General features: G+C 44.4%; 1 protein-coding gene across 1 annotated transcript; it reads left to right on the top strand.

Annotated features, from left to right (window-relative positions):
- The first annotated feature begins 1,555 nt into the window (after positions 1 to 1,555).
- LOC147422286 (uncharacterized) lies at positions 1,556 to 5,510 on the top strand. The gene is made up of 2 exons (XM_086503474.1): positions 1,556 to 4,906; positions 4,995 to 5,510. Exons 1-2 carry the CDS (start codon positions 1,831 to 1,833, stop codon positions 5,384 to 5,386), a joined length of 3,468 nt encoding a protein of 1,155 aa, XP_086359600.1. The 5' UTR covers positions 1,556 to 1,830; the 3' UTR covers positions 5,387 to 5,510.
- The last annotated feature ends 8,206 nt before the right edge of the window (positions 5,511 to 13,716 follow it).

The raw sequence follows: 13,716 nt of genomic DNA, 5'->3' as shown, positions 1-13,716 counted from the left end.
TCCTCATAAATTAAACACCATGCATACCAAGGTTATACATCTTATCTGTAGATCTTAAAACAATTGGGCATGTATCACATCTAAGTTGCTTGCTAACCAATGAACATCAAACAATAGCATGATCAATGGAACAATATAGCAACTTAAAGCAATCAACAATTACTTTATGTAGGTTATAAGGATGAGTTAAACACATTGATGTGGGTGGATCTTCATTGGATTGTCTTTTGAGAGGTTTTAGATGTCATCTCTTCCATTATTCTACATGAGATGTCACTATTAATAGTTAGCTCAAGGTGACTTATCACCGTTGTGAAGGATGATCTTATTTAATAATGAAGCGTCCAAGAAAATACTCGACACTTTCCTATCAATGCACAGAGAACATTTACACATGTTTCTACCCTAGGAGAAGGTGAGAGCATAAACGCCACAGAGTTAGGCCCATTTCTTCTTAGCTACAACAACACGTCGGTCATATATTAGTCTCTTTAACGCCAAACAATTACCTAGTTTGAAGGGCTTTAACGTAGATGAAACCATATTGAGCAACAAATTTGATAGTGCACCAAAATTCATTTCTTCTCTCATCAAAGACCTTTTCTGAGCTCTCTAATCATCATAAATGTAGACTTGACCACATCAACACCCATCTCTCTCCCTCCCACAACTATCTTTGACTTTCAAAGCACTTTCTTAGCATTCCATGGTGAGATTCTTTAGCTTGTTTTCTTGGTCATTCTAGCACTTTATTTTTGCTTGACCAAAAAAGAAAATACCTTTATTGTGGGCTGTTAGATAAAGCTTGTCGATTAGTGCCATCATGAGAGTTCATCATGTTTTTCTACAAAGAGGGACAATGAATAGTGGGTCGCACCAAGGAATTAGTGTAAATAGGCTTAGAAATTTCAACTCTGTCCTTATCTTTCTTTCTAAGCCTATCTACACTAATTCCTTGATGCATCAAGGAACTAGTGTAAATAGGCTTAGAACTTTCAACTTTGTCCTTATCCTTGGCCTTGAAATTTAGTTTGGGAGTTTGGTAAGGTGGTCCATGAGAGATGCTCACTCAAAAGTTGACGGAAAGTCTTAGTGTGGAAAATAAGAAGCATTAAGTGAGACATGCAACAAACGACATTTGTGTAATCTATCTATCTATACAATTATAATGGGGAAAGGGATTTCGGCCCCTCCCCCGAGACACGTGTTAGTAGGAGCTTCAACCGATAGTGTCGCTTGCAGCCTTCGGGCACACAACAAGCAGAGAGAGAGAGAGAGAGAGAGAGAGAGAGAGAGAGAGAGGAGGGGGGGGGGATGAGCGTCGTCCATCGGCCATACTAGTTGTAATTATTTATGGTACACTAACAAATAGGGAAGAGGGTCCAAAATTGGCCATGGAAGGAAAAGATATGTCGCACACAAGTTAAACGACCCTCTAGTGGCCCCTCTACTGCAGGGCTGCCAGGTGGAAAGCAGTTAAGATCATTGAAAATCTAAATAAAACTCAACCTACTAGGTAAGAGTTAGAGACTCGTCCGAGAGATCTTTGAAGTCTCTGGCTAATAGCGTCTGGAGAATTAGGTCTGGAGTTCGAGACTCGTCCGATAGATCTTTGAGGTCTCTTGGGACTGTACCTACGATGTTAAAAATCTATCCTCTCTCACACAGAGTGAGTGTGTGTGTGAGAGTGAGTGTGTGAGAGTGAGTGTGTGTGTGAGAGAGAGAGAGAGAGAGAGAGAGAGAGAATGCAGAGGTCTTGGTCGTGTCGTAGAATAAGATTGAGAAAGCCAAAAGATGCATACAATGTTTACTACTGGCTCCTCATGACTCATGAGAGAGAGAGAGAGAGAGAGAGAGAGAGAGTGCGCGCACGCCCGAGTGTGTGTGCGTGCGCCAGCGTTTGCACGTCATCAACCTTACTTAAGCAGCAGCTGCTTCCAAGGCTCCAGCAGCTATTCTTTGTATCACATCCAATACCGAAACTTCATAACAAAATTAATGACTACAATTAGGGTGATGCATACAATGTTACTGCTCTTCAGTGCTCTTGGTGCCACCAGCAGCTCCACAACCTTGGATGTCCTTGTGGCATTTCGCAGAGCCATTACTGCAGACCCAACTGGAGCTCTCACAACATGGTCGCTAGCCAACCAAAGCATCGATAACACTAGCTATTGCTCATGGGAAGGCATTCTTTGTCGACCTGGCACGCACCAAGTGAAAGGCATCCAACTGGCAGGTAGAAGATTGCAAGGCACGATCACACCTCTACTTGGTCAGCTATCTTCCCTCTCCTATCTCAACCTCTCCTTCAACCAGCTTAGTGGCACACTGCCCATAGAGCTTGGTGAGTGTAAAAGCTTGACACAGCTTGCCATCAATGACAACGGCCTCATCAATGGCTCAATCCCGCACGAGTTTGCCAACCTGACACACCTGAAGCTGCTATCTGCCGGTGGCAACAAGCTCAGTGGGGAGCTCCCTCCATTACCCCTGCCTCTATTGCACCATCTCAACCTCACAGCCAATACAATAGGAGGCAAGCTTACTTCCCAGCTTGCCGGATGCACATCTTTACGCTTGCTTGACCTCTCACATAATGTCTTGTCAGGCTCTATCCCAGCATCCTTGGGTAACCTTTCCCACCTTGCCTACTTGAATTTGGCACTCAATACTTTTAGCTTTGGCTTGCCTCCTTCACTAGCAAACTGCACCCACCTTTACCTCCTCAATCTCTACTCCAATCAGCTCTCCGGCCCAATACCTGATGCATGGTTCCCGCAGCTGGGCAGACGTCTCACTTTCTTTTCACTTGGGAACAATGGCTGCAATGGGTCTGTACCCTCAACCATAGCATTATGCTTCAAGCTGGAATACATAGAATTGGGAGGCAATCACTTTGAAGGCCAAATACTCCACAACCTCCTAAATTGCACACGCCTCACCATCATCGATTTGTGGGGAAATTCCTTCAAGGAGAGCTTGCCTGTGAACATTGGAACTGCCCTTCCACATCTCACTGTTCTTGGATTGATCCTCAACAGCTTCTATGGAGAAATACCCGTGTCTTTGAGCAACTGCTCTCAGCTCAATCAGCTAATCTTGGGATTTAATTATGGAATCAGAGGCAGCATTCCAAGAGAGCTATTCCGCTTGCACAAAGTAAACCAATTGGACCTGCAATACAATGCATTAGCCGGAAGCATTCCTCAAGAGATCGGCAATGCATCGTCTGTGCTATCCATAGTTCTTTTCAACAACAACAATTTTACAGGAAGTCTTCCTTCACAACTCGGTTTCCTTCCTGAACTTCTACAGATTAACTTTGAATACAATCTGTTTACTGGCGGCATCCCAACAGAGCTAAGCAATTGTACTAAGCTCTTTCTTATAAAAGGCAACAGAAATCTTTTAAAGGGGCCCATCCCTATTAGCTTTGGTCGCCTTCTGAAGTTAGAACACCTGATTCTTGATAACAATCAGCTGTCTGGTATGGTGCCTTCCTCTCTCTCAAATTGCACGCGCATGACAAATGTGTCTCTCAACAACAATCTTTTGGAGGGGCCTCTGCTTGCAGCCGAACTGCCCAACATGCTCTATTTTGACATGTCCAACAACCGGCTGTCAGGCTCTCTTCCCTCACAAATGGGCAGCATGACTCAAGTTCAGCTTATTGACATCTCTTTCAACAACCTCTCAGGCAGCATACCTGCCTCCCTTGCTTCGTGCGTCAACCTCTTTTACCTTAATCTGTCCTCCAACCATCTAACAGGTTCAATCCCTTCTCAGCTTGCAGATTCTCTCACAAGCCTTGTCATGCTTAACTTTTCTAGGAACTCTCTATCTGGCTCAATCCCATCCAACATAGACGAGCTTGCTTCTCTTCAGAAACTCGACCTTTCCTTCAACACTCTTTCAGGTAACATACCAAATTCTCTCGGCATGCTGACAAATCTCTCCTTTCTCAATATTTCATACAACAGATTGCAAGGAGAAATTCCAGGCACAGGCAAATTTCCATCCTTCTCTTCGACCTCGTTCCTAGGAAACCCAGGGCTTTGTAGCTTGAAACTCCTTCAAAGGGCATGCCCTCGAAATTCTAGGAAAAACTTGCACATTTTGCTTGTAGTCCTGGCCGCCGCCACCGTTCTGATAATCATGGTAGCCTTGATAATTTTCTCAATGAAAGCCAAGCACAATATTTGGTCTTGCCTGTGCAGCTGTTACAATAGCGGCTATCGTTATAAACAGGACATGCTAAAGCATGCGTTTCTCAGGCTTACATTGCAAGAGATTGAAAAAGCAACAAACAACTTTAGCCCTGCCAATGTGTTGGGGGCAGGGGGAACAGGTGTGGTATACAAAGGTGTAACAAATGATGGCAAAACCCTAGCTTTCAAAAAATTGCACCTTCCTAGGAGCTCACCTGAGAGCCCCTTTTTTGCAGAAGTGCAAGCCATGAGGCAAGCAAAGCATAGAAACCTGGTTCGTATTCTCGGGTATTTCTCTGATGTGGATAATGACATCTTGCTTTTGGAATACATGCCCAATGGAAATCTTGACCAGCTAATCCATGGAAGCAATTCAGCTGTTGATCAGGTGAGCATTACAACACGACTGCCATTCGAAGCCACAGATGGTGTTATACTGCAAAATCATGCGACTTCTGCACGGCCCAATCGCGTGCGGCTTGCACAAGGCATTGCAGAAGGATTAGCCTATTTGCATCATGACTGCCCCACCCCAATCATCCACCTGGACATTAAGCCCACTAACATTCTACTCGATAAAGACCTCGAAGCCCGAATCACTGACTTTGGGTTGGCACGAATCGTGCAAGAATCCGCAGCTTTTATGTCAGCTTCCACTCAACACATGGAAGGAACGCTTGGTTACACAGCACCAGGTACATCGGCTTTCATTGGAAGGAAATGATATAAATACATGCTTCATGCACTGAACCTAACTAACTTTCCATTATGTGCTGCTTGCAGAGTATGCAAACATGGGAAAAATTTCTCCCAAGTGCGATGTCTACAGCTTTGGTATCCTTCTGTTGGAGATGCTTACTGGGAAAGGCCCAACTGATGACATGTTTATCCAAGGTGAAACCTTGGCCACATGGGTTCTGTCTTTCAAACTTGACGATGAAAAGTTCCACGAGTATTTGTTGGAGCTGTGTAGTGGAGCTTGCCTGTATGATACTGCTCTACCACAAGAGAAGTTAAACTCACTTCTTCATGTATCCCTCTTGTGCACAAGAGAGGACCCAAAGGCACGACCGACAATGAGGGCAGTAGTTGAAATGTTGCAACGTCTGGAAGACAGCAAAGGAGGCTCCCTATCAAAGCAGCAAAAAGACTACATCCAGTCTCTACTCTCATGACTTAAGTGATAGGAAAATTCTAAGCATTACATGTTTCTACTGCTCATAGAGGCTCTTCATACAGCAGGTGTAAAGCATTTCAAGCTTTCAAGTGCATCCTCTATAATATAATGCTTGTCAGTTACTGCCTGCTGTCTTCCTTTCCTTGATTCAGCCACATATAAGTACCTAACAGGAAGCTATACAGCTTAAAACTCCTCGCTTTAATCTGGAACAAACCCTATGTGTCTTTCATTTGTTCATCTAGGCTCTCTCAAAGAATCCAGAACAGGCAACGAGTACTCGACAAAGAGCATGGTGTCCTTTGTGAATTGACAGAGCGCTCGAAAAAAACCTCCGGCGAGCTTCAGTTAGTCATTTTGAAAGGGGAAGGGTGCAAAGGATGCAAGCAATAATCAGCAGCTCGAATGGTGCTCGCTACCTCGAACGAGATGCAGACATACGATGAGCTCGAATGGTGCTCGCTACCTCGAACGCAATGCACAACTACGATTTCCTGTGTAACAAAAATGGGGGTAATAAGGCTTGAACACATAACGCAACGGCCAAGATTCTCTAAAAGCCGTGCAAATCACAAAAGTATTCAAGCTTTCTTTTCTCTTATCTGTTGCATTTTGGTGATATTTTTTGACAGTAGGACGGGTCCTAAAGAGGGGCCCATAATTTTAATGGCACCGCTACCCTAGTGTAATCCCACTGTCCACCTATCAGTTTTGAGATTTACCTTTTGAAATTATTTATGTGGGTTTTGGAAACATGGAAGAAAAGGAACCTATAAGGCCTTTTAAGTATATGCAAAGTGAGAGAAGGTAAATTACGTTTTGAAAATATAAGGTTAAGATTAATTTAAGGGAAAATAAAAAAGGTATGGGTTTTTTAATAATGCACGTGCACACACACACTCACACACATGTGTGTGTGTGCGCGCGCGCACTTAAAATCCTAAAGTGCAATACGTGTAATATATTACGTACTTGAAGTGAGGAGTAAGTCTTGACTCTTAACACTAAGGACAGCGGGAATCGGGATGCCTTAATTAGGCTCCTGTAAAAGACTTTACTAGTTTACATTGCAACTTGCTATTAACTTTTGTTAACGTTTTAAAATAATCTAAATCTAAAACGTTATTTTTTTAGTTGGTAATAAAGCCATGAGTCATGACTCATTGGTATATAACTTGAGGGCTCCCCCCACCCTCCTCTCTATATGGCACGCACAAAATAGAAGGGATCAAGGGTGGAGGGATCAAAAGCGTCAAATCAAGGCATGCAATACGTCTATATTCGCAAACTACGATTAGTGAATTCGGGGAAAAAAGTAAATTCGGGGAAATTGCTAAATTCATGTGAAAGGAGGTGGCGTTAATAAATGATGACGGAATAATATCGCTTTTGGAAGTAAGAGCGTGAAAAGTGAGAAAATGTGATCATTAAATGCAAGAATATGCTCACAGCCTCACATTATGATCATTTTGGAGGTAGTGTAAAAAATCAAGAACACGAAGAGCTTATGTTCAAAAATGGTAAATTCGGGATGTTATGTAAATTTGGGTGGGATGCGGTGTGGTTTTTTCCTTCTCTCCTCCTACTTACACCTCAATTGAATACTTATTCCCTTTTTTCTTTCCCCCCTCCACTCTTCTGATCATGGAGTGGTATGTTGAAACGGATGATGCGAATGACAACTTTAGCATCCAGGGAAGCTCCTATACTAGCTCAAGCGAAGAAGAAGATGATGCACATGAACATACACAAAATGAACAAGACCCTGATAATGCCAATGTTGAGGATTCCATGTCAATGGATGTGACTAAACTTATATCTTCCAAGGACTTCTCATTTGATAAAGATGCATATAGTTTAATGATCACATCACTCAAAGAGGATATCTCCATGTCTTTGCATACACTCAAAATGATTGATCATAGAGGGATGCTAGATCTTAAGAAGTGGTGCAAAATGAAAGAGACATTGTGCTTAAGAGTAGAAGAAAATGGTTCACTTTGTATTTGTTAGGGGCTAACCACCCTAACAATATTTCAATACAGGTACACAGTAATACTGCATACTACATTAATCTACTGCATATGAGAGTATAGAATAACACAATGGAAACAAAGAGATGGTACTCTATTACTGCATAATCATCATCCACACAACCGCTTACAAGTAGTACCGAGAACAGTACGACTGCATAAGAGAAAGACCCAACTACCCAACTGTTAGGCAACGTCAAGAACTAACTGCTCGCCTAAAACTAACCCACTTAAAACATCAACTATTGGTGTAAAAACACCCTTAAGGTTCAAAGGTTCCATCCTTAGTTACAACAAAAGTAAATAGACTAACATTGATGTATCAGGGCAGTAACACTTGGCACACCCGGTGGGCAATGTTTGCAAAACATTTTGAGGACCCACAATTCCTTGATTAAAATCAACATGATCTTCACGTTCAGCCTGATGTTCCTTTCCATCTTCATCCTAGTCAGTAGTTGTGTTGTTCTCTCCAATAAATCCTACATCCACCTCATCTTCAGGTGCTTTCATTGGAACCTCAACATCTTCTCCACTGAGTATATCTTTAACAATAATCAGTACTGGATCTTTACATTTCTGTTGTCCACCTACACCACTTGCCTCTTCACATGCAGCTTTAACTATAACTGCATCTTCAATAGACTGTATCTGAACTTCAGTTTCAGTTTGCTCCAGCATTATAATATCACTTTGAGTATACAGTTGTTCAGGTTGATGATGTTTCTCATGCTCTAACTGCTTCTTCAATTCCTGATACTGCTGTTTTCGTTCATCATACTGCCTCTGCACAAACAAATTCTCCTCTTTGGCTTCTTCCTTTGTGTTGGGGTGTAGGCCAGGTGGCCGTGGGAAACCACCCTTGTACACTTAAGTTCGCCTATTCAATATAGGGAGAGAAAGAGGATGTGTTGACTCCACTCTTTCTTCTCCACTAACCCACACATGTTGCCTTCGCATCTCCCCCTTCCCCATTTCTCTTCTTCCCCTCTCTTGCACACACTCAGTACGCGCTACACGCGCTCATCAATTGGTATCAGAGCTACGGCCAAGAACCACCCGCGCAACCGCTCTCTAACGATCGACTCGAAAGCACGAATCTCGGCTATGGCAGCTTCAGCGAGGTGACAGCAATGGAGCTCGGCGCGTCACAACACCGCATCGGATTGGATCCGATCGGCAACAATTATGGCGAGGATTGAGTTCGTCGGAATCCCCGGCTATCGACCGCGTGTGCATTCTTCAAAGAGCTTGAAGCTCTCCACAGGGAAATCGAGCAGTGAGTCGGCAATCAAAAGCCGTGCGAGAGGCAATTTGAGGGTAAGTATTGACATCGTGAATAGGGCTTGGGGGAATTGGAATCAAGTCAAAGGAAGCAAGGGAGCAAAGTAGAGTGAGAGCAATTCGGGTAGACAAGCAAGGCAGGCAGGTCGAGGCTTGCAAGAGGAAATTGGCAGGAGAGCAGGTCACCGAGCAGGTGATGAACAAGAGAAGATAAGCTTGGCAAGTGAATCGAGGCAGCTCGGAGGTCTACTCATGAAGCATTCAAAGGCTTGAAGCCTTGACAGCTAGAGCATTCAAGGGGGAAGCATCGGGCAGGGCCAGCATAGCAAGCAAAACACACACTGTGTGTAGAGAGCTATTGAAGGAAGTCAAATCGGGCAAGACGCGAAGCCGAACAGTAGGCAATTGCGGGATTGCAGTAGCAATTGGGGAGCCACAACAAGGTTGAAAGGGGTCGACCAAGCTGCAGTAGACTCGAAGAGCTTGCGATGATGGTGTTGTGTGTAGCACACACACACACTCTCTCTCTCCATAGGAGCTTGGGGAGAATTGCAGTAGCAATCGAGCAGTCCAAATCCGAATACACACACACACACACTCAGTGCCCAAAGGCAACGCTGAGCAGGGCAGCAGTAGGTGAATGCCGGGTGATGTAGCCAAAGGACAGAGAAAGACCCGAGCTTGTGGTGGTGCGGGTGGTGGTGTTGCTCTCTCACACACACACTCACCCACAGTCATCGACTGCAGGCAAATTTCGACAGACAATTTTTTTTTTTTCATTTGACTTACCACCCTTTTGTGTGCAAGGGTGGGTTCACACCCCCCCCAACTCCCCACCCCTCAACTTCCCGACTTTCGACTTTGTATGCTCCCACCACCAAAGCCCCGAGTCCCCAAGCTTGGAGATAGATAAAGAGAGAGAGTGTGAGAGATATAGATAGAGAGCTTGACACCGTGCTTGCGAGCGAGCACAAGCAACCGAGTCCGACACATTTGAAAGCAATCTTCTCAGATCGAGCAAAATTTGCGATCGATACCGATCCGACTCGGTATTGGACACTCGAGCATTGGCGTTTTACGGCTACTCGGCTAGCCACTTCTGCCCGGCGGCGGAAGGCGACATCGACATCGACAACGCTCATGCGCTCCGGCTCGACACTCCTCATTGCGGCGGATTTCTGACATCCGACCTAGACACCGGGCGCTTCCCAACACGAGCGCGTTCCCGCGATCGACGACCATGCTTACGACATGCGCGGGTGAGGTACCTCTATCATAGAGGAGTGACACCCGGCATCGGCACCGAGCGCACCGATCGCCCTGTACGACACAATTTACGGATACGACACCTTTGGCAGCTATTCGACTAGCATATTTCTGCCCGACGGCAGAAATCGGCACATAGCGACACCGACACGCAGGTTACAGGCTACAGGGGGTTTTTCAGCCCATTCACTCACAGATTCTCCAGGTTACCAGACACAGCACTTTCACAGGCGATTTGGCAGTCATTTTGACAGCAGATTCTCTGCGGACACATGCGTTGACAGATGCATTTTGTTGTGAGCACACCTAGTGCTACTAAGCTCTTTTGAGAGCAGATATCCCCGCAGGGATCACTTTCACTGCATACAGCAGTTCTTGGCGCCTGTGTGAGCGCGGTTTTACTCATGTACGTTGAGTTGCGGACACTGCCCACTCTACTACGTGTGGAGCCATTTTTGGTTGTTTTGGCAGTTTTTCTCGGCCGTTTCTGAGACTCGGACCGGAGAGCCCTTTCTGAGACTGTGGCTAGTCCATTTGTGTCTGCATTAGCCTTTGGAGGGTCGATAGCGTGAGGTTTTCTTTGAGCTGGGGTGTGCTCGAATGTTGAGACACCTTCGGTGATACAGGTAGCTGGAGTTCCCCTTTACAGTACCCTCGCCATAGGATATGTATCTGGACGGTTATTTATGCTTTTGACTTCGAATTGGCACTCACATAGCAGTTGTTTTGTGCAGCAGATGCCCAATTAGTGCAGTTGGCACATTTATATGCATTTTGAGTTGAGTTTTGACTCCTCATACAAAGGAGACTCTGCCGAATTTACTTCCCACGGGTCGTGACTTCCATTGTTGGCACTTTTGAGTCTATTTCAATTGAGATTTTGCTCCCGATACAAAGGTTACTCTGTCCAAATTTCTACAGCTTCTCGCCATAGTTTTGGCACCTCTCAAACCCTCTTGTCAGCGATGGCTTCTTCTTCAGAAAAGGAGGAGTATTTCATTTGGAAGTTCGATGGCAGCAACTTCACCATGTGGAAAGAGCGCATGAAAGATGTTTTGATAAACAAAGGACTCTCAGAACCGTTGAAAGAGCGCGTAGGGGATGATGATTATACACAAGCTCAATGGGAGCTTTTGGATGCAAAAGTCATGGCTACGATACGTCTACATCTAGCCGAGTCAGTCTTCTTCACTATCATCGGGAAGAAAACAACCAAGGAACTTTGGGATAGCTTATGTTCTGCATGGGAGAGCAAAAGTGCATCAAACAAAGTTTTTCTCATGAAAAAACTTATGAAGCTCAACATGAAAGAAGGTAGCACAGTTTCCAGTCATTTAAATGAGTTCAACTCCTTGTTCAGTCAGCTGACATCTCAGGGATTTAAGGAGTTTGACGATGAACTCAAGTCTATCTTCTTATTATGCTCTCTACCCAGTTCATGGGATATCTTTTGCACAGCCATTAGCAATTCGGCTCCGAATGGCAAGTTAGAATTCAATGCTGTCACAGATGCATTACTCACTGAAGAGATTCGTCGTAAATCTCTCGATAATGCTAGTCATGGAGATGCATATATGGCTGGCAGTTCAACAAAGGCAAGAGGCCATGACAGGAACAAATACAAAAGCAAAAGTAGAGAGCGGAATCCTCGTAGTCCTAGCAGACACAGGAACCAAAGTAGAGACCGCAATACCAGAAATGTCGAGTGTTACTATTGCCACAAGAAGGGTCATTACAAAAAGGATTGTCACAGTTTCCTAAGAGATCAGAAAAACATGCAAAAGGATAATTCTGGCAAAGGCAAAAGTACAGTAAAGATTGAGGAGCTCAATATTGTTGAATCTCCCATACCTACCACTGCAGTAGAGGATGCTCCTCCTCCAATGATGCACATTATGCCCACAGAGATTCATCCCGAGGTGACAGCAGATGCCTCCGATGTTCTCATTTTCACTTCAGATCTCACTCCAGATGCTTTGGTTGCACAGGATGAGGGTTATGCACAAAATTGGATCCTTGATTCTGTTGCAAGTTTTCATGTCACACCGCATAGAGAGTGGTTTTCCTCTTATGCACTCGTGCATGGAATAGTCAAGCTTGGTGATTCCTATGAGCTTGACATTATTGGCATTGGTGATGTGAAACTTCAGATGCATAATGACACTAATTTTGTGCTGCAGAATGTCAGACATGTGCCCAAGCTTACGAAAAGATTGCTTTCTATAGGGCAATTGGATGATCTTGGCTACACTACAGTTTTTGGTAATCGTTCTTGGATGATCCGCAAGAACAACCTTATCATGATGAAAGGAAATAAAAACGGATCCCTGTACTCTTTGTTTGTTTCGAGTGTCGACGAACACTCTATCTATGTTGCCGAGCTGCCGTCTCCTCAGTTATGGCATAGCCGGCTAGGGCATATTAGCCAAAAGGGAATGAAAACACTTCAACGTTTTGGCTACTTACCTGTGTTAGATTACACGGACTTTCCATTGTGTGAGCATTGTCTATATGGCAAACAGACTAGATTGACATCTTCGCCATTAAATAAGAAACTAGGCGAACCTCTAGACTTGGTACACAGTGATTTGTGTGGTCCAATGCCACATAAAACTCTAGGGGGGGCAAACTACTTTCTCACATTCATAGATGATTCTACCAGAAAGGTGTGGGTGTATCTCCTTAAGCATAAGGAAGAAGTCTTTTCAACATTCCAAAAATTCCTCGCCATGGTTGAGAACCAATCAGGAACAAAGCTCAAAGCTTTTCGCACGGACAATGGTGGAGAATACGTCTCCACAGAGTTCAAGGATTTTTGCAATAGAAGAGGCATTCGGCGGCAGTTTACTGCTCCATACACACCTGCACAAAATGGGATAGCTGAAAGAATGAATCGTACGATTCAAGAGCGAGTTGTCTCTATGATGTCTATGGCGAAGCTTACTCTAGAGTTTTGGGGGGAAGCTGTTCTGACAGCAGTGCACATCATCAACAGGTCGCCTAGTTCTCCTTTGAATTTCAAAATTCCAGAGGAATTATGGACTGGCAAAAGGCCCAGCTATGAGCATCTACGTGTATTTGGATGCGAGGCATATGCACATGTGCCCAAAGAACTTCGTCGAAAGTTAGATCCCAGATCACACAAATGCATCTTTATTGGCTATGGTGCAAACGGAGAGATGGGATATCGTCTCTGGCACCCAGAATCAAAAAAATTCATTCGTAGCTCACATGTGATTTTCAATGAATCGAAAATGCACAAGAAACCCATCAAAGATGTTGAGTACAGACGTGTTCATTTTGAGGATGTAGCCTCCAAACCAAATAGGTTCAGTAGTGTTGCACCTACTCCTCAAGTGCAAGATACTACTACTGCTCCGAAGAGAGCAGAGTCCAGCAGTCAGGCACTTAGACGCTCTGAGAGAGTATCACGTGCGCCCGAGCGGTTTTAGCCGGGTATACACCACATTTTGGTCATTGACAGTGGAGAGCCAACCTGCTATAAAGAAGTTATACAAATGGAGGATAGCGTTAAGTGGGAGCAGGCTATGCAATCAGAATACAATTCGATTGTGGCTAACGAGACATGGGATTTGGTTGAATTACCAAAAGGCAAAAATGCTTTACCTTGTAAGTGGGTATACAAGAAGAAGTATACAACGGAAGATCCCGAGCCTAGATACAAGGCTCGTCTAGTTGCCAAGGGTTTCAAGCAGCAAAAAGGTGTGGATTTTGATGAGATTTT

This window comes from Adiantum capillus-veneris, chromosome 27 (genome assembly GCF_014529385.1).
Source record: "Adiantum capillus-veneris isolate H3 chromosome 27, ASM1452938v2, whole genome shotgun sequence".
Taxonomy (NCBI): domain Eukaryota; kingdom Viridiplantae; phylum Streptophyta; class Polypodiopsida; order Polypodiales; family Pteridaceae; genus Adiantum; species Adiantum capillus-veneris.
The sequence above is the reverse complement of the archived record's forward strand: the minus strand, read 5'-3'. Positions and strand labels throughout refer to the sequence as shown.

Coding starts and splice junctions, on each gene's coding strand:
- LOC147422286 (XM_086503474.1), top strand. CDS start 1,831: ATGAGAGAGAGAGAGAGAGAGAGAGAGAGAGAGTGCGCGCACGCCCGA. Junction 4,907..4,994: donor GCTTGGTTACACAGCACCAG/GTACATCGGCTT, acceptor TGCTGCTTGCAG/AGTATGCAAACATGGGAAAA.